The following is a 22,197-nucleotide window of genomic DNA, read 5'->3' as shown; positions in this document are numbered from 1 at the left end:
CCCTGCTTTGCCAATGTATGTGTATACATTTACCATAAAGAACAAAAAAACTATCTGCGAGACTTCCAGGTCCATTCCTTTATTTTCCTTTCTGCTTCTTTGATGTTTTATTTTATCTTTAAAAAGCGGTAGTTACTGAAGAGTATGCCACCCTGAAGCAGATGGCTAAATTTCAGTGGTTTATGTTTCTTCTACCTAGTGGAAATGACATGGATATGTGAAATTTGCAATATGGCTTGTTAAAGATAAATAGAATACTTTTTAAAGAGCCCCAGCTACTTTACAAACAAAAATTTAAATCCTACCAAATTATAAAAAGTTCTTTAAAGCTTGCATTTTAAAGTTAATAGGTGTTTTAAATTGCCTACCTATATTATTATGGTATTGTGTATTTCACCTGAAACCAGAGTTTATACCATGTAGTTTATTAGATTATTTAGGTTTGTTTGAAAGAGTTTGGGTTTACTTTGAACTTTAATTGATCTGGAAATGGATTTGAGATTTTGAAGCAGTTCTAATAATGCTTTTAATACTAAAGCAAAGACCTCCTTGATATGTAGCAGCTTTTAGCAGATTCTAATTCTATAGGTAGTTGCATGAAATGTTTATTCAGAATTGTAAACTATAGGTTTATAGTTTTAAAAAACTATTATTTTTATTTATTTACTTAGAAAAGTGAAGAAAGGCTCACTACTGATAGACTCCAGTACTATTGATCCTGCAGTTTCAAAAGAATTGGCCAAAGAAGTTGAGAAAATGGGAGCAGTTTTCATGGATGCCCCTGTTTCTGGTGGTAAGTGGCAGCTAAAATCTATGCACACCTATTTCTATTTGTCAGAAATAGCAATTACAGTTTTGTGGTACCCAAGATATATCTAGTTATTTTTAGACCTGTTACAAGGAGTCTCAATTTCCTCATTGAAAACAAAGAACAAAACTCACTTTTGTTATTTAGTATTCTCAAAATATGTTGCTTGTTCTAAGTTCAGGTGAAAGGATGTCACAACTTTGAAGAATTGTGAACTTTTGGTCCAAATTGCTGTGGGTAGGGCTAGAGCTATTCGTAGAAAATTTAACGTTTCAGAACAGATTCAAGAAGTAATTAATTAGCTTGAATCATCTTTTTTTTTTAAGATTTACTTACTTATTTATTTGAGGGAGAGAGCACACAAGCAGGGGGAGCAACAGAGGGGGAGGGAAAAGCAGCCTTCCCGCTTAGCAGGGAGCCCGATGTGGGGCTCGATCCCAGGGCCCTGGGATCATGACCCAAGCCGAAGACAGATGCTCAACTGACTGAGCCACCCAGGCGCCCCTCCTTGAATCATCTTTTAACTTTAAAGTAGCTGAGGAAGTGGTTAAAAAGAAAAAGTCATTTCACAAGGGAACTTTAGGCCCAGATGATTTTTTACAAGTGAAATGTTACCAGAGTTTCAAGTAGCAGATCATTTCAATTTTATATGAACTTTTCCAGACAATAGAAAAAAAGGAGACATTTCCCAGCTCATTCTACCAGACCTGTAACTCTGATACTTCAATCAAAAAGAGAGAGAAATGAGAGAGAAAATTTTAGGTGTATATCAGTCATGAATACAGAAGTAAAAAGTTTTAAAAAGTTCATTAGCAAACTAAATCCAGCCGTGTATAAAAGAGATCAAACACTACAATCAGGTTTATCTCCTATGTACTCAAATGGCTTAATATTAGAAAATCTATAAATCTACTTCGCCACATTAACATACTTAAAAATCATATGATCATCTCAATCGGAGGACAAGGATTCTCACTAATAAAATTTTAAAAGCATATTATTATATCAAATCTTAATAGTAGGTATCTGGGTATTTTGGAATGGTAGTATTATGGGTATTATGATTTTCCATAATTTTGCAAGTTCCAAAATTATTGTGTAATCAATAATGGTACACACACCTGCACACACACAAACATATACACGTACATATGTAATTTGTAGTTGAAGACTAGTTTCTAGTTGGAGACTTTCTAGAAAGGCTGGACTGAAGAAACCAATCATTTGCTCAAGACCAAGACTAGATTTGTCTCACATCCCACTGCATTAGGAAATACTATTTTCTATAAAGTTCTAATTTATTCTAAGAGGAAAATAAAGATTGCTAAATGGAAGGTTGTCCTTAAATTATAAAATCATCCATCTTAGTACAGTGCTAAAAATAGCCAACAGCTAGTATGGTACATTGTTATAGTAATGACCTTTAATGACTCACATCTCTGAATCCACTCTGTGTGACCATGTGCTGCATTGACTCTGACTTGAGCCATCTGACTTGCTTTGGCCAGTGGTATGTTAGCAAATGTTACACAAGGATAGACTTGAAAAGCACTTTGTACATTGAGTCTTGCCCTGTCTTGCTCACGGGGACTCTTCTGCTGTTGCGTAGAGAAGCCTGGATTAGCCACCTGGGACGTGCGCTAACCACCAAGCATGGGAATGAGGCCATCTTGACCATCCAGCTAGAGTCAAGTTCCCAGATGACTGCAGCTGTATTAGTGACCTCAGGCCTGATGAGCAAATGAACTGCCCCGCTAAGGTAGTCTAAATTACTCACCCATAGGATTGTGAGCAAATAAACCCACTAAGTTTGGGGGTGTAGTGTAGCAGTAGATAACTGATAGAGCCAATATAGTTGATATTGCCATAGTTACGTACAAATGTTTGTTACTTAATGTATCGATTAGTGTGCTACCTGTGCTTACTTAGTCTGTTATAAACCCTTTCCGAAGGAGAATGATAGTCCTGTAGTTAGCATAAAAGGCCAACTTTAATGCCAAAGCTGAGTTGCCAAAATGAAGTTTATTAAGCCAGTCCAGAAAAGAGTTTTGTTTGCTGTAAACAGGTCCCAGACTTATATCTCTCTATTCCTGATTACAAAGGAGAATGTTTGCCTAAATGTTACCTAAGTAGCTGCCCTGGTGAGCTGGTATGAGATACCCATATTTAGTAAGATCCGGAAAAGTAAGTTGGTAAAAATTCAGTAAGTCTCATTATGGTGTTCTCATGGACTGCTGGGGGTTAAATAGTACGTCTAGCTTTTAAGTGTCTTTTCTGCTTTTAGAATTGAGTTTTATTATTGGGAGAGACTTTAGCAGTAATTTAATTTGACTTTGTTATTTTACATTTGGGAAGTTGAGATCCAAAGATGTTAATTAAGTGACTTGCCTAGGGTTCTCCAGTTTGATAGCCAATCTAGAATTAGAATCTTACTCTCCCAACTCAGTCTAAGGATCTTCCCATCAGACCTTCTTCCCTTTAGTCCCACCCTGTGGTATGGTAGCCTTTCTGTTTTTGAAAGCAATGGCCTACTATTAACCCATTTCTAACAGTTTTATCTAGTGGCTGGTCCTCTGTCTTCTGTCTTGCTAGCTATGGCACTGCCATGTAGTGAAACTTTTGGCGGGGAGGTGAGGGGAGAATTGCCTTCTTTTCTAACTCTCAGAGGTTAGCTTCTGACCTGGGAGAGGCCTAACATTTCTGTTCCAGAGTCATTTGGGAAGAAATGGTTGAGAGGACATTATTCTCAAATCAGGAGACTTCTGGAGAGATCAGATCAGTCTTATTGTGTTGACCCCATCCTAGAATGTTTATTAACTGGCCATCAGGAGTCTGTTGTTCTGCGGATGGCTTGAACCAGGGGTTTTTGGGTCTTTCCTGTTTTGGATCCACTGGCTGGTGCTGTTTAATCAAATAAATGTCCAGGAAAAGAGAAAGTAAAGTAATATTTTGACATATTCCTAATATGTTTGAATTTGACTAGGATAGGATCTGTTCTGAGGTATAAGGACTTGGAGTTGAACAGGATTATACCTGAAAGCAGTGAAGCTGTTTTCCATGGCTCTCATCTATGTCCCCATAGTATAGTATCTATGCCACTGCAAGGACCACCGTGTTATGCTTATGTTTGTGCCTGTTTCTTCTACTACTAGACTCCGAAGAAGGCAGATACCATGTCTTTCTCAACTTTCTATCTCCAGTGTATATCTCCTGGTGAGCATGTAATAAAGTATGGTTGATTGAATCAAGAATCTTCTATTTTTAAAATTCAGGGTTAGTGTTAAATATTTTGAGCCGTCCTGCAGTTATTTCTCACTCCCAGGCTGTTCTCCAGTTTATTTATCTCCAGATTATTGACCTCTCTCTGAAGTTCAAGTAACTGCCTCTATATTCTAACATCAGTAAGATAAGTAGTTACTGTGTTCAGAATGTTATATTGTAATATTAGATGCCATTGGGAAGTGTGATTATGATCACAAGGGTGGGGGTAGGATAAAAGAAGTAGAATATATTCAGAGCAACTTAAAGTAAAAGTTCTTACATTAGAAGTTTAGAATTTAGTAAAACATACTAATAAAATGATTTGTAAATTGTTACAAAGTGCAAAATAATGTAGCACAGCAGTTTTCCCGGTACTTAGCAACCAGAAAGGGAACTCTTAACAGTTTAATCATAATGGATGGAACTAGAGGGTATTATGCTAAGTGAAGTAAGTCAATCAGAGAAAGACAATTACCATATGATACTCCTCGTATATGGAATTTAAGAAGCAAAACAGAGGATCATAGGGGAAGAGAGAAAAAAAATAAGACAAAATCAGAGAGGGAGACAAACCATAAGAGACTCTTAATCATAGGAAACAAACTGAGGGTTGCTGGAGGGATGGGTAAGTGGGTGATGGGCATTGGGGAGGGTATGTGATGTAATGAGCACTGGGTATTATATAAGACTCACTGACCTCTACCTCTGAAACTAATAATACATTATATGTTGATTAATTGAAATTTAAAAAAACAGTTTGACCATAGCAACATGCTGGGCATTGTAAAGAAATACTGTCTTTGTCCTTTCTGGGGTGGCTACTAAAACTTACTTTGACTTTTACCTTATATTCATCTGTATGGATATTTAGAGAGAGGGTAACACCTGATTTGACTTACACAGTTGAATTTGGGGCAACAGAAGAATTTTTAATTCTGGAAATGGAAAATTTATATTAAAGATTACCTAGAAACCTCATAAATGATTCCCAGTTACATCCAAGGGGAACCAGTGGAATTTGGAATTAGATTTGACAGTTCTTTAGTAAATAGTCTTTAAGCAAGGAAGAAAGGGAATTGGTTAGCTTATATAATTCTCTTATCACCTTTAGTTTCAGTTTTGTTATACTTCTGTTAATAAACTCAGAGACATTCACTTGATATTAGGAAGAGCCTAGAACTTTTAGGGAAAGAAGGTAACTCTAAAAATGAAGGTCTTCATTTTTTCTTCACTGAAATGTACTTAATATTATTCTATTTATATAATTCTTACAAGATTATATACTGTTTTCTGATTATATACTCTTATCTAATTTTACTATTATGTCTTGATTGCAAGGGACACGCTTCATTCTTCATTTCATGCAACAAGCATTTATTGAGTACTTTTATGTGGTGGGTATGGTCTAGACACTAGAGGTAGTGCTTTGAAGATATTCAAAATCTTTTGCCTCATGAATTGTGATTTAGTAGGATTAGAGAGAATAAACAAACAAAAATAATTTCAATTAGAAGTGCTATGAAGAAAAAAAAGGCAGAGTAAACATTTAATGAAACAAAGACTTCAGGGGAAGGTCCTTTTACATAGAATGGACAGGATGTCTTCTCTGGGGAAGTGATCATTAAGCAGATATCTGAGTGCACAACTTCAGGGGAAGAGTATTTCAGTGGAGCAGACTGCTCTGTATGGGCTCTGAGGTATGAAGAAGCTTGGTATGTTTGTGAAACATTTATCTTTGTATCACCAGGACTTAGCAGGTAATTGCGCTCAGTGTTTATTAAATTAACTCACCTTTACACTGACTCCCCATATGTCTGACACCATGCCTTTGTTTATCAGTTTGTGGTTATCAAAGGAAAGCTAACTGGGCTTTATATAAATTAGCCCATGACCCTGGCCTCAAATATGATGCCCTAATCTGTTTACCTGTCTTGTGTAAATCACATCTTTATGAAAGTTGTAATCCTTCTTTAATGTCACATGTCCGTCGTTTAGTCACCTTGTTCTGGATATGTGCTTTTTTTTTTTTTTTTTAAGTGTAGAGAGAGGGTCTGCTACTACAGGATTAATTCCAATGCGATCAGTTCTCTTATATAATGAATGCTGGACATAAAGCAAATTAAAAACTATCGTTTGTGACTAATGACCAAATACTGTTCAGTCTGCTCCAAGGGCGTAATTATAGCACTTAACTGTGCTTGGATAATTGAAGAATAAATTCACTGATTGCCTCCTATGTCTGTAGAGTTACACAGAGACCTTGAGTTAAAGTGACTCTAAAGTGGCACTTGTAGTTAGCCCAAGGCTGTCCGGGATGGCAAGCCTCATTGATTTGCTAAACTGTATTGCTCCAGTTAGGGATTAATGTCAAAATTAAATAATTGAACTGATGTGTATGTGTTTGTGTAACAGTTCCCTACCAGGAAACCAAATTTTATACTCTGCTTGGCTGGGTTTTTAGTAATTTGTTCGAGGTATTCTTAGAATAGGGAGTAACAGTAAGCACAAAATCTATTAAGGCGTTTCTGTTAGAGCGTTAGACTTGCTTGCTAAATTCCTCAATGAAAGTCTCACATAGACTCCATTATTGTTTTTAAAACCCAATGTGTAGTCTTGGCCTTAACTGCTCACTGAACTGGTATCTGCTGTTTTTCCCTGTTTTTCCACTAGATCTGTATCTAATTTATGGTAAAGAGACCACAAAAACAAAAATTACTTCTATTTCGGCACATAACACCATTACAGTTAAGGGTCTGTTGGCATTTCTACTAGAACGTTTTCTTAGAGAAGTTTATAACTTGGCAATTTTACTTGGCTTTGGGCTGAAACATTGCTATTTCTGTCCAAAAGTAAATTATGTTACCAAATTTCATATAACTGGATTTGCCTTATTTGATAATGTGTGGAGAGGGAAGGGCTGTCACACACAATAGGTCTTTTTTCATGTTCTCACAGGCTGTTTGATTACACAGTAGTATTGGGTGTGGTGTTTAGTCTTACATTTTAGTCTTACGTCGGTAAGATTTTATTTTTTTTAATGTTTTGAAATAAGTTGGTTTAACAGGGTTAAGATAATTCATTTTCATGGGTTCTTCCCTTTAAAGAATTGTAGTACTGTGATGATTTTTAGTTCTTTTTACATTATTAACTTATTATAAAATTTAAAAGCACTTTGTGGCAGGGGTGCCTGGCTGGCTCAGTCCATAGAGCATGGGACTTTTGATCCTGGGGTAGTGAGTTCGAGCCCCATGGTGGGCATACAGATTACTTAAAAAAAAAAAAAAAAAAAAAAGTTAAGAAAAAAGGACATTTTGTGGCACTCACTTTTGTAGGAGAGACTTGAATTATTCGGTCTTGAAAAATATTAGGTAAAGTAAGCCTTTCCTTGGTCTGTTCTGGTGGTATTTAAAGCTTTAGTAATTCAAATAATTAAAATTTTCTTTAATTTTGTTTGATGGACAAATCCATTTCCTTAAAAATGACGTAAGCTTCATCAATACCAACACACCAAAAATGGGTTAATTATGTTAGCCATTTACATTTACCCATAATTTTACTTATCACCTTGTATCCAGTAAGTATCCTTTTTGTGTAGGATTTTCTCCAGTTTGCACTAGTTCAGAAATGTTTGGTAAATACCAGAGATTTCTTTGAAATTAGTCCCTAAGAAAAGGTGCCCCCCAAAAACCTCTTTTTACATTCTTCGGCATGCCTAAGTCTCCCCTACCACAGTTGTCATGGACAGGAGTCCCTATATAAGGTGTTAACGAGTTCTTCACACGTTTAGAGAAGACTGCTGACTCACTGCCCAAAGTAACATAGTTGAGGCAGCTTTAATAATTTGTCTCCTAAGAAAATAGAAGAATGGGTTAGAGAAGGCACGGTGATCACTTCATTCAGTCTTGTTATTGTTATCATTTATTGTTAGTAATAATTATCATTGCTAATGACAACCTAGTTCATTTCTAAGAATTCACTTTCTTGCAGTTGCGGTTCCCCCATCTCCCAATCTGGAGGCCAGGTTTTAATTGCATTGCAGTTTCTAGTCAAGCAACCATTATCAGGGTTGCTCTTGCCAGGCTCTGTCCTGTGGTGGAGGGATACTGTGTTTTCTTCACCTGGTTATGTTGGAAAGTGCATGGATAAGGCAGGGGTCCTGTCTGAAGTAATCCTAGGGTATTTTTAATGTCCTTTAATTGCCATTCAGGATGTAAGTCAGACCAGACACAATTGGGTCTGGTCACAGTTCAGAACTGCCTAGTGGTGTTTATATAAAGGTCAAGTATATTTAGCAAATAAATCCCATGAAGCTATTACTTATATATAATTTATTTTTTTATTAACATCTGTTGATTCCTAAGCAGTGTGAAATTAGTTCCACTATACCTGCGTATTATGTCTTTATTTGTTTCACTTGTGATCCCTGGATAGCACTGGGGGTAAAGTGGGAGGAGGAAATGGAATTAAGAATTTCACAAGGGCCTTGTCATTGCCATCAAACCATTATCAGACTTACTTGTGGTTTTCTAGATGTCTGATTTTCTTCAAGTTTGGTAATGTTAGCAGATGAAAAGTAGATTAAGTAGAGTTTAAATCCTCTCTCTATATTTGCTGTATGATTCTATTTTGTTTTGCATTGCTTTGGGTGTTTTAGTTGTGAAAATTTTTAAATCCAAAGGCACATTTCATAGTAAGGACCCTTCCCTCAGGGCCAGTGGAGGTATGGTGGCCCACTTACCTTCTCTCTTCCTTGAAGTGATTTTAACTTGACCTAAAGGTAAAGGGTTTTGTTGGTGGTGTTTTGTACTTAGCTCAGATTACCTCTATCAATATGAGAGAATGTGGACTTTTTTAGAAGGGTATTAACAATTTTAAGATTTGTCCATGACATCTCTTTTATTGAGTTATTGACTGTTAGTTATGGTCATCTGAACGTTCATCCATTGTGGTCTTTGAGACAGCATTGTTGTTAGGGAGGTTTTTTAAAAATTAAACATAATATGAAGCTCGGCCTACAAATAGTTTTATCATTAATTACATTGTATTTCCCCTAATTCTTACGTGTTAGGGTAATACTTGTTCTCAAGTGGCCAACATTTTTGACATACTATGCACATATATTAAAAGAGTAGAAAAATAGTCTTGGCAGACACTGAAATGGTTAATTGGCTTTTCCTGCCAAATAGGTTTATAAAACTTTCTGAAAATTAAGAAGTGGGAGGGAGAGAATTTTTCTTTGCATAAATGCCATATTTTATTAACCCTTTACCTATAAAGCTATTTTTAGGGTATAAGCATTTTCTTGCAGCAAATTTTTTTCATTAGGCAGCTAGAGGAAGAAGAATAGTTGATTTATTGTAACTGTCAAATATCTGCAAACATTCCAATAGTTAAAAGAATTATTTCGACATAAAATCCTAAGTAGAGGTGAGATTTTTTTTTCTAAAAGTAAATGATAATTTTGAGAAAGGAAGAAAAGCAACAGCATGGTGACTTTGAGATCTGTAATCTTTAATAGCAAATTTTAAAACATAGCATTATAATTTGATGGTTTCTAATGATCTTTAATCAGGATGTATTTTTATATTCTTATTAGTACTTGTATAAAATCAACAGCTTTTCATGATAAGACATTTACATCTTAAATCTTGCACACTGCTCTCTTAGGAAATAGATGGAACAACACTGGATATTTAAAAATTAATAGGAATAGTCTATATTTGATTCAGAAAAGTTTATATAGTATTCAAGGGCTAGTGGACAAGGGCAAGAGAGGGAGAAGCAGGGCAGGAGCATGTGGGGGAATGAGAGAGAGATTACACTGTCCTTTTCCATTTTAGCTGGTAGTTTGGAGTAAAACTGTAAAGTTAAACTTTTTGGAATTGTTACTACCCCGAGTGGGAATATAAACTATATTGAACAAAATTTATTTAGCCTGTTAAAAAGTCAACCTAAAACTGTAGTTAATTAGTTTACATTATTACATCACTTCTAGTTAGAGACTCAAACTGGTACAGAGTAAGAGGAGCTCTATCAGGTGAGCTGACTGCTACCCATATGGGGCTTTAAGATAATGATGAGTTTAAATTTCCTCTTAGAGCTAAGTGAGAATAAAACTGGAGGCAATAAATACTCTTGGCCAAAGCCATTAAATGAAAAAGCTGGGAATTCTCCAGCTCTTGACTTAAATTGTTTGTTTATCAGCTGGCGCCTAGTCTGGAGTCAAGAGCTGGAGATTTCTATCTGTGACAGAACTTTGAAACTCTTGCAGGACACTTTCATTTAAACTTAAGGTAACTTGAGTTTATAGCTTTGGCTTTAAAGATTACTAATGATTTACTCATTTCCTTACCATTTAACCAGAGTGGACTTTTTCCCAGGAAGGGATCTGTGTTTATTTAGGGCCTTTGTCTGCGGAGGGATTAAAAGGCAGCCCACCAGCATTGTGAACTTGATGGTAATAAAAGGTCACCAAAACACACCATAAAAACATTCTTACCATGGAATTAATTATACAGTGTAATTTTACAAAGCAGCTCAGTTACTCCATCCCTGCCCCCTCCCTCCATTCTTAAACATTTCATCTTTTAAAAATTAAAGCTGTGGTATAATTTAGGTTTTTGAAAAAATACTTTGCTGCTTTTATGATATTTAAACATTGAAGAAATTGTCACATGAAGTTAATTGCTTAAAAATTTTAAAGTTCTTAAATAAAATGATCATTTATTGTTAAACTCTGGGATGAATATCTTGTTTGGGAGAGAGTAGAGTAGTCAAAGGGATGGTTGGAACTTCAACAGCTCAGTTTCTAAAAACCGAAGCCTACTTAAGAGTTTTTTTGTGCCACCAGGTGGCATTGCATCCAAACCTGCTTGTGATAAAGGAAGGTTTTTAAATTAAATTCTTTTTTGTTCGAGAGGTTATAATACTTTTTTCTGGATTTTGCTTTTGAAGTTGGCTTAAAAATATATCTAATATCAACATTGATTAAATGTCTCCAAAGACCTGGAAGGATTTCTGAACTCTGCAAATGTTTGCCTTTAGGTGGTTAATATTGAAATGAAAGTAAAATGTTGAAACATTTGCAAAGGATTGCTATTTTTTTTTTTTTTGTAAAATGAACATTTAATAGTTATTCTTGTTTTGCTTTTCTAAATACTCGAGAGAGGATCCTACCTATAAAAACCCTCACAAATGTTGCAGAAACTCCCCAATATTTCAGATCACCCCTTCCCCCAACACACTCACACCTGCCCCAGCCCTTATAAAAAAAAGTGTCAGTCCCACTGTATGGGAATTTTTAAAAAGACAGAAAGACCTCAGAAAGGTGCAAGTCAGTCCTTTTCACAAGTCTAACTATGAGATTCATTAGGCAGTTCATGCTCATGTCTTAAAAGCTGCTTTTGGCAAAGTAAATTCTTGCAGTTTCCTGTACTGGTTTTGAGGGAGTCTTTATAGTCTTTTGAGTCAGCTCATTTTAAGAAAGTGATAATGTAAAAGCAAGAAAAAAACCCCTCATTACAAAGTTTATAAAAGTATGATTTTTAAATTAAAATACATATTGTTCTATTTTATGAACCCACATATATTAATAAACTGTACAGAAACAAATTATTTAATACAGCCTATCCAGGTGCTATGATATGTTGTCAGAATAAATAAGGTTCAGTGTACACTCTATTGATTTTTATCCTTTTAAAAAATGTATTCACCATGCAGAGATGTTTAATGCTTAGCTTTGATCATTTATCAAAAAGCTTTATGAAATTTTTCTCATTTTATATTCTTGTCTCTTCTGTGAGGCTTCTTAGAAGTGTGTACAACCTGTTTAAGAAATGTATATGTTTTCAAAGTAAATGTTTGACCTCCCACCTTGATGTTTTGCTTTTAAACACACATGCGCGCGCGCGCACACACACACACACACTCTCTCTCTCTCTCTCTCTCACACACACACACACACACACACACACACCACCCATAAGCCCCCACGTCTCTATATTTTGAATAACTTGTTTGGAATGTGTGTTGTACTAAAACTAAATATATGCAGACTTCAGTATTACAAAGAGAGAATTTTGTTTTAAAAATTATAAAAATTTGAAAGTAGTACTTTCGAAAATAGTCTAGACAAAGGTACTCAAGACATTTGACCCTGAATATTTTACTTTTACACCTGATACAACAGGCTGTTTCTTAGCTTTGTGGTATACTGATATTTCTACTTATTTAACATCAAAAAGCTGTAGTGGTTTCTGTTTATAGATTGTGCCTGTGTTCTGGAATTGCCTCCTGCTGTCCATGAATTGCTTCTTGGCTTGTTTTGTTAGAATTTCTCACCAGGGTTTTTGTGAGCTATGTAGCCAACATTAAAAAAAAAAAAAAAAAAAATTTGATACAGTAGACTGGACTAGTAAAAATTATACTTACTGTTCATGATGATAAATGAGTAAACCTCTTGGCTCAGCATATCAGTTTTATGTAATAAAAGCCCATGCAAATCTCATGTAATAATATGCATATATAAAATTACCTACAATGACTCTGTTTTCCTAGTTATTTCTGTAATATTAGTTAACTATTTTTTTGTAGAAATTCCAGAAGCTTACTTTTTCATTAAAAAATAATAGAAAAAAATCCTTACTCATTTCAGGGTGTGGGTAATTTGGTAATGGAGCATTTAGATTTTGGCTTCTTTCATTTCAGTTGGAAATAGTATTGGTGTAAGTGAGTGTTGCCATGGGAACCTCCACAGAGATATAAAAGGCAAGACTGTCTAAGTGGAGGAGGGGTGATGTACTAAAATACCACTGGCCTAAATGATCTATTATATGTGTGTCGCGGGTACAGGGGGAGCTGGTTTGAGAAGGGAAGAGAAAGTAGTACAGAGAGTAAAAGTTAAAACCATGTACTCATAGTTTTGGAACCTCATAGGTGGAAGTGTTCTAAGTTTGAAATGTGGTTCTTAATTATTTGTGTCATATGCATATGCTGGGAATCTTTGCATACCTTATTTTTAAACTGTGTTGATGGAACATGTTTAACTTGATTTTAGTTAAAATAGTTCAGTGAAATTTGATTGGAAGGTTAGGATATTGGTCTCAGAGATGGCTTTAATTATAAATTTTATTAAAAATAGTTATACTTTTTCAGATATCTGGAAAATTTTTAAAAACTATTTTTTGGAGACATTTGGCTTTCAAAGCAAAACTGGCTATGAAGTATACTTAAATACTATAAAGTATTGTTAGTATTAGATTTCAAAAGTTAAAAAATTTTAATACTTTATAAATATTACTCAAGGAAACAATGACTTACTGTATTTGCATGTGTAATATTGTAGGGTTTTCTAAAAAATAAAAATAAAAACAGCAAAAGCAAACATCAAATCCTTTTGTATCCTTTAGGAGCACATGTGTTGCTATTAATAAAGATGATTAGAGAATAGCCAATTTAACTGCATATAAAATAACATTTTTGTTTTTTTGTAATTTAGATTACAAAACACAGTGAAATTGTGTCCAACATGAGTTAGCGTGGTAGAAAAGCAACATCATATTGCACTTTTAACACTATGGATTCTGGTTGTCAGATACACGTGTAAAAAAGGAAGAGACATTAACCTGGCAAAAACTGTTTAAACTTACCTTCTTTAGTCAGTCCAGAGAAAAAGTAAAGCTGCCAAGGTAATAAAACATCCGGAAGTTTTTAAAATAAAAAGAGTAATTTAAATTAAAAATGGGAGGCGGGAGCGGGAGAAGAAAGAGGGTAAAAAAGACAGCACTCCGCTCCCCAGGCCAGGCAACATCTGATGTAAATTAACCGCAGTGGAAGTGTATTGTTTCCAACTCAGCACAAACAATGCGGGGCATCTCTTCTTGAGGGGTGGATGTTTGCGTGGAAAAGGGGGTGTTGAGAAGTGAGCTGGGTTGCAGCAAGTTTAGCCATCAGGGGATTTTGCGGCATAGAAAACGGTAGGATTGAGAGTAAAGAATGAGAAAGTATGTTTGCATATAAAATTAACCAAGTTAAACCTTCAAGAGGTGTGAAATAATTCATAACTGTGAGAACGCTTAGTTGTCAATAATCTTTAAAGGGTTTTTTTTTTGGTAAAGAGACTGAGGCCTTATACTGTAAAATGTTCAGCAACCAAGGTACCCGCTTTGAGGTGTACTTTGGCATAGGATATCTGTTTAGTTTTAGATTTGACTTCTTAAAACAACAACAAAAAAAACTAAGAAAAATGTATTTCTTGGAAAAATAGATAGTAAGAGTGATAAAAAGTCAAACTTATCAAAAAATACTTTAAGAGAATGAAAGTAAGGGCGGCAACATCTGTGTTGTTTTTCTCTTTCAGTTTTTGTCTGCTGTGCTCTGCCCCACCCCCACCCCCATGCTTCCTTGGGAAAAAAATCTGACAATCTTAATAGAGTGGAAAGCATAAAATTGCACATGGCCTTATCAATAAATGGATTCGAAATAGCTTTGCTTTAATCACCTTTAAAAAGTTTCATAATATAGCATTTTCTAGAAGAAGGCAACTAATATTTATTATTAAGTACCTTTGGTGTGTCAGGCTATCACAGCAACCTCATGAAATGCATATTATCCTCAATTTTTAGTGAGGAAGTTGAGGCTTATTTAGGAAGGGACCACATGACAACATGTAATTATTATAAGAATTAGCCTGATGTAGCAAAAAAGAAGGCATTTTAGGTAGAAGATTTTAAAATATTGTATAGGACTAATACCTTCAAGTCTGGCATTTGTTTAGGTTGTTAGGATAATGAAAAAGCTTTCATTTGTTTATTTAAAAACAAATTCAGTAGAAATACTTTTTTCATGCTCCGTTGATATCACCATTTAATGACATACTCCACCCCAAATCAAAATATAGAAAGAATAATTAGTCGACCAAAATAGTCCACATACATAATTTTTTTTTTTTTAAAGAATTTATTTATTTATTTGACAGAGAGAGAGAGACAGCGAGAGAGGGAACACAAGCAGGGGGAGTAGGAGAGGGAGAAGCAGGTTTCCTGCGGAGCAGGGAGCCAGATGCGGGGCTTGATCCCAGAACCCTGGGATCATCACCTGAGCTGAAGGCAGACGCTTAACGACTGAGCCACCCAGGCGCCCTCACATACGTAATTTAAAGCAATTTTGTTTTTGGTTTTATATGCTTGAATCTAGTCACCTATAGGAATAAAAGAGAAAATCTGGAACCGGAAGTGAAAACCGTAAGTTTTAAACCTAAAATATCTTCCTTGGAAGGTCTTTTAGAAGTTGGGTATTAAAAAAGAGCCGAAGTGTGTCTTATTTAGAGTATGTTTTCTCTTTTACCTTGTGTTTTAAATTTTTTATTTTCCAAAATAAATTAGTCACAACTTTTTAAATACCAAAAAAGGGCCTTTACAAAAGATTAGTGAGAGTTTGTGTGCACGTATACCTTTTGATAGTTTATAGTTTTCAACATTAAGACCTAAGACTAACAGTGTATGCAGCTTATTGCTCAATAATAATAATAATAATAATAATAATAAAGTATACTCTTTAGTCTTATTTGATGTTGCAACTATCATTGGGTATTTTACTGAATTATAATGTGTTAGGAATTGATGATTTTTATTTTGTCAATATTTTTAACCCCTCTGAATATATACATTTCTTCAGTCATGTTGCTAAAAAAAATCTGTCTCAACAACTTTTAACTAAAGGCCTTTAAGAGTAGTGTGGGGGATGTGTGTGTATGTGTATGGGGGGGGTTGTGTGTGTGTTTTAATAGTTTTATCCTAAAGATAACTCTCTGAAAGATGCTTTCTATACCTAATTCAGATTATGTTTAAAACAAACCAAGTGAACAAACTCATACTCATTATAGTCTAACTATAACACATAGATTTCATTGACGTCTGTAAGAAAATCTGATGTTTATGACATTTTGCTTTGCCAATTTTTCTCTGATTTTTATAAAAATCAAGTATGCTGAAGTTTGATATGCTAATGAATATTTGGAAAACAAACAACCCTGAGAATTTCAGGTATTTAAATAATCTGATAGATATGTCTGGTTTCATCCTTATAGATTTCTAGCTCCAAATGTGATTGGCAGTAGTTTGGAAAGAAGAATGAAGAGGAAGTTCTTTCCCTTATGTTGGTGTGTTCAGCAGGGAAAAACAAACCAACATTCTTGTTACTGTAGCTTAGAGCACTAAAGAAGAGCCTCTTACCAGTTCCCAGGTTTTTTTGGTAGTCATATATGAAGCTTCTTTCATTTGTTTGTTGTCTTTATTCTTAATATTCCCGGCCTTTATGCACATTGTTTCTAGAAATGCTTACTACTGTGGATGGATTACTGTGAAAGGAAAGGTTAGAGCAGAGAATATTGGCAAGAAATTTCTGGCAAAAAAAAAAAAAAAGATATTCTGACCCTGGCCCTTACTAGGGTAAAGTTCCAAGGGAATAAAGATTATTGCTGGTCAGAAAACCATCCAACTGGATGGTGATGAAAACTGGAGTTCAGCCAAATTTATTTTTGTGTGTTTTTGCTCTTTTCCTGTTTTTGGTTGTTATTGGAAGGGACCTTTGGTGGGTCATCTGATTATGACAGGATGAAGGTCAAGTTTAGTTTTGCTTGACTTCAGTGGTGTTACCTTTCTAACCACAGCGGCCTATGATAATGAGATTGTTCATCAGAAAAAAAAAAAAGAGCAATTCTTGATCTTTATCTGTATATCAGATTTAAATGGTGATGTGTTTTTTGAAGATTGAGGTTGTGATTTTAAAAGGGTGAGCTGTGATATTTTAGGATATTTTAGAAAGTATGTGCACATACAACAGTGTTTTTATGAAGGGAAGGTGATATGGGAAAACTGTAGTAACAAGGGTAAAGAAAAATAAGGACTCCAGAAGAAAAATACCCATTTTGGTTTTGCTGTTTAAGAGAGAGAACTGGGGAATTTATAAATATTATCAATTGTATGTGGGTATAGAGTTAAAAATAATAGGGGAAAGTAGCACTTCAGAATAATAATTTTGATGTCCACACCAAACACCCCTTATTAAGTATATTTGCAATACAGTTAAACACCAAAATAAACTCGAAATAAATTCCAAGATAAGGAGTTGCTGATTTTTATTTTAATTTGTAGAATGTGTCGTGTGGATATGAACGTCACAACTGGGGCATGAGTTTTGGGAAAAGGTACTATGGCAATAAGCTGTTTGTGGTTTCACACTCTAACCATTTACTATTTCCCACTTATTTTCCATTGAGAATCATAGATGTGCATCTGTGCAGATGTGAATCTTCACCTGGCACTTCTCCCTACCCTGCGAAGACAAAATTTTAGCATCTAAAAAATAAGAGATTATTTTCTTTGTTCTTTCCTCCACATCCCACAGTAACTTAAACTGATTTTTTTTCCCATTGGCAACAAAAATGAAAGTTGATAGACCCTCCATTTACTTATGTCTGAATTTTAAATGTTCTTGAATTTTTTATATGATACCACAATGTACACAATTACAAAGAGAGGACCAACAAACATCTACTTACAATTTTTCACACAAACCTTTTTTGAAGAGAGAAAAAAACCTTCCTAACCCTCCATCTTTTGAGTCATTGATATTTAATTTTATTTGCATTATTTTACTTTTTCCTGCTAAATTTTAATCATAATTTTAAAAGCTAAAAAGTAAATGTAAAGGATTCAGAATAAAGTTTAGGCTGAAAAATTTATCTAATTGCTTCTGTTTGTTTGTTTTTTCCTTGCATTTCCCAGTGAAATTCCTTAAAGTAAGTTCCTTCCTTTCTACCTTTCTTTAAATTGGACCCAAGGAAGGCATTTAGTAAACGTTTTTCCTCCGGACCCTAAACCACAGCTTTGATGGATTCTTAAGGGTATTTACTCATATGTGAACCCATATCTTTGATATGGTGTTTGCTTTATAATGGGCCCTTTAATTATTCTTTCCCAGGAATGATTTAAGGCAAATGGATGGGATCATTCTCCTATTCTCTTAAGGTGTTCTGCATCTAACCTTGGTTTGGCAGGGGTGATTGTGTTATTGTATGTCTAGTTTGAGTTGTACTTACTTTGTCTTGCTTGTGCTTCTGAGTGGGCATACTTTTTGCTTTTCTTTTCAGTATTCACTCAATATGTAATTATTGAAATGAAATGGCGATAAAGCTTGTGTGGGAAAGAAGTCCTTGTTTCCTGTCTTTGTTGGCACTTGTGGGTTCCTAATCTCCTAAGAGTCTTGGGATGTAGATCTGTACATCACAACTAGGGGTGGGTAGTTTTTATGGTGAGGAAGAGGGAAAAAGATAGTATTGAAGCAATTCCTGTCTCGGTCTGCAAAGTGCAGATTGCATTTCTCTTTCAGTGGTGTTAGGTTTATGGCCCTTTTTTGGGAAAGTGCTATTAAGTGTTTGGAGACCTTTATCTTTCTCTGTTTTGTTGTAGCAGATGGAGTTGTCCTCTGGTGGTTTTGCTAGGTATGATAAATGTAGTACTAAAACTGCTTGGTGGAAGTTTGATCTGGAAAGATTACTATTTTTTTTGGTTTCCTGAAGAAAATGGAATCATAGTATTCAAACTCTTGGGGAAACAAGCCCATCAGCAGATCAGCAATAATAATGTGTACTTTTCACTGATGCTTGTGATTTTTTTCTCTTCTTTTACAAAGGTTTAGGAACAAAACCCAGAAATGATCAGTTTTGTCTGAAATAATATAAATGGTAGAAATAGTCAAACCTTTTCCCTCAGAGCATACAGGGAGAGATGTCTACATAATGAAGAATTGTTCCTTTTTTGCAAAATAAGAATGGAAGCAAAGAAGTTATGCAGTTCTTTTGTGTTCACGCAGTGTTGAAGTCTTACACAGCATAGCTATCCCTAGTTTTATTGCTAAAAAGACTTCTTTGTGCATATTTATAATATTCTAAGAAGCATGTCCCTCTTTGGCCATGCCTTTTTTTTTTTTTAGTTTAATTCTGATTAACTAGTATAACTTTTAGATAATCATGTACTTCCAGTAGCTTTTATGCAAATCTGTGGTTTATCTACACTGGAGTTAAAAGGTGTTAGCCAGCCCTTAGATATTGTATTGAAGCAAAAGTTTGATCAAATCCCTTGACAAACAGGTAGGAGATTCTAACCTAACTACCTAATTTGAAGACATTGGTTTTTTCTTTCTTGAGGGATTCCCATTCTAGATCAACTGGATACAATCTGGGAATAAAGATGTATCCTGAACTGAATCTGTGGAGTGATTTGCAAATAATTATTACCCTCAATTTTATTTATTTGCATTAATTACTTCCTTAATATAGGGAATTAAAAGTTGACTAGTTTTTGTATCTGAAACTCCCTTTTCCAGCTCCTTTATCTTTTATGTCCTAGCTTTTATGTATTCCTAGCTTTAATAGTTAGAAGCAACATAGGGAAGGATAAGGAATGTCTGCCGTCTCAAGTCCCTTCTTTTTACTAGTGTTAGGGAAAAGGGGGTGAACCATCATCAGAGTACTCAGTGGTCTCAGCGGTGTCTGAAGTGCTCCCAGGTCTTTGACTGTGGTTACAGCACCTGAGGTAGAGTATGCAAATGAATCTGGTTTGGGGGAATTCTGGCACCACATCCCACAGGGGGGAGTAACCTATGTAACTGCTGGAAGGTTATTGGCTTGTAGCATCCAGGTTTTTCTTTCTACTGTGACTGCTAGGAAATCAGAGCTAGATTTTGGCACCCAGTAATAATCATCATCCTTTTCCCAGCCTTCCCTTTTTCTATATGGTTTCCATTCTCACTTGTAACTTTACCTTATCGCATATTTACTTAGTCCTTACTGCCTAGTAGGCACTGGGAATACATGGTGAGCATGAAAGACCCGCTTTCCTTCCTCTTAGTGCTTATGGTCCATGTGTTTGTGTCATAAACTAGCTCAGAATCCTTTTTGGAAATAAGGATATGAATCATAACTATGGATTTCTAGGGCCACCAGGTTTTCTTACCACTTCTCTATTTAGAAAATTTTACTCTGTGTACTTTTATTCCTCCTCCCTTTGTTTTCATTTTCTTTGCTTATTTTTCCCTTCAAAATATTTTTAATGAAATGAATACTCTTATCTCCCTTTTCTTCTTAAAACTTTTGTATATTCTAGTTGAATACAGTGTCTTAATATTTTTAAAAGATTTTATTATGTGTATATGCATATGCACACAAAAAAACAAAAATGGGATTCTTTTTTGCAACTTATTTTTTCATTTAATGTAATTTAATGTGTCTTAATATATAAAAGATTTATACTTTTTAATATAAAGCATTCTATTAAGTGGACAGACTTCTGTTATAGAAAGGCCACTCTAAATATTCTGGGACATAGATCTTTTCATGTACAGTGTATGTGAATTTATCAGTAAGAGAAATTCTAAGAAATGGAATTACTGGGTCAAAGAGTTTATGTATTTTAAATTTTGGTCAGTGTTGCCAGTTTTTTCACCAAAGTTAAATCTTCCATTAACAGTGTAGGAAACTATTTATTAATGGTCTTGCCAATACTATCTTTACATTTCTTTTCTAGTCTGATAGTTAAAAAATGGTATAATGTGGTTTTGATTTTCTTTCTTTCATTTTTTTCATTTTTTATTTTATTTTATTTTATTTATTTTTCTTTTTTTAAAGATTTTATTTATTTGACAGAGAGAGACACAGCGAGAGAGGGACTACAAACAGGGAGAGTGGGAGAGGGAGAAGCAGGCCCCCCCGCCAAGCAGGGAGCCCGACGCGGGGCTCAATCCCAGGACTCTGGGATCATGACCTGAGCCAAAGGCAGATGCCCAATGACTGAGCCACCCAGGCGCCCCTCTTTCATTTTTTTTAATTCCATATTATGAGTTTGAGCATTTTAATAATGTTTCCTGGCCATTTTTTTGTTTTTGTTTTTTTCTTTCCAGTGATTTTTTCTTCCTATTCTTTGGACATGTTTTTATTGGATTCATTCATTCAGCAGGTATTTGTTGAGTACTTAGGGTGTGCTGGGCCCTGTGCTAGGCATTGATCTTTTCTAATTGCTCATTCATTTATTCAACAAATATTTATTGACGATCTACCATGTACTAAGTACTAATCTAGCCTGGGAATACATCAGAGAGAACCTCCCTCCACACACATAACACCCACATTACACATTCCTGCTCTTAGGGAGTTTATATTTTAATGAATGTGAATACATGTGGGGAGATAGATATGTTGCAAATATTTTCGGCCAGTTTGTCCTTTCTTTTTTATTCATTTTGTTTATTTATTTATTTTTGAAATATAAGAAATTTTGAATTTTTATGTCATTGAACTTGTCAGTCTTACTTTTTATGGCTTCTGACTCTTATGTCCTGTTTATCTCTCCAAGATTGTAAAATTTAAAAAAAGATTTACACATTTTTATTTTGCTTTGTGATTTCATTTTTAAAAATTTAAGTTTTTCATTCATATGGGATTTATTGTGGAGGGAATGAGGATAAAGATCTAGATTACCTTTTTTTCTTTAAATCAATTTAGTGAAAAATCTATCTTTCACCATTAATTTTATAAACTCCATTAATTTCATATATTCAATCCCCATACATATTTGGGTCTATTCTGAGCTCTTTATACTCTTCTATTGATATTTCCTTGTTGATTTTTCCATAAGTAGGACATTTTTACTTTCAGTTGCTTTATTTTCCTGTCTACCCTACCTGGGAGGATAGCCTTTCATGGGTCTTTTTTCCCTTTCAGAACTCTCCAGACTACTTTTGCTTGTTTATTGTCCTAAATAGACATGAAAGTCATTTTATCATGTTCCTCCCAAAACATTCTATTAATATCTTGATTGGGATTGTACTGTTTATATATTAATTTATGGAAAACTGATATATTTACAAAACCAAGTTTAAGATTTACTCATTGATCTTTTATGTCTCTTACTAGGATTTTCAAGTTTTCTTCTTGTATATCCTAAATATTTCTTGTACAGTTTATTCGAAAGTCTTTTTATCTTTATTATTGTTGTTGGTATACATGGAGCCCTTTCTTTTTCTTTTTTTTTAACATTTCCACTTATTCTTGTTCATAAATATGAGAAGCTTCA

General features: G+C 34.7%; 1 protein-coding gene across 1 annotated transcript in view; it reads left to right on the top strand.

Annotated features, from left to right (window-relative positions):
* HIBADH (3-hydroxyisobutyrate dehydrogenase) overlaps positions 1–22,197 on the top strand; it is a 105,364-nt gene that overhangs the window by 22,613 nt on the left and 60,554 nt on the right. The window contains exon 4 of the mRNA XM_035020803.1: positions 672–793. Coding sequence (XP_034876694.1) covers positions 672–793 — 122 coding nt within the window. The remainder of the gene's footprint in view (positions 1–671; positions 794–22,197) is intronic.

The sequence above is a fragment of the Mirounga leonina genome, unplaced genomic scaffold, assembly GCF_011800145.1.
Source record: "Mirounga leonina isolate KUSES-001 unplaced genomic scaffold, KU_Mleo_1.0 Mir_174, whole genome shotgun sequence".
Taxonomy (NCBI): domain Eukaryota; kingdom Metazoa; phylum Chordata; class Mammalia; order Carnivora; family Phocidae; genus Mirounga; species Mirounga leonina.
Note: the sequence above shows the minus strand (reverse complement) of the source record. Positions and strands in the feature narration are given on the sequence as shown.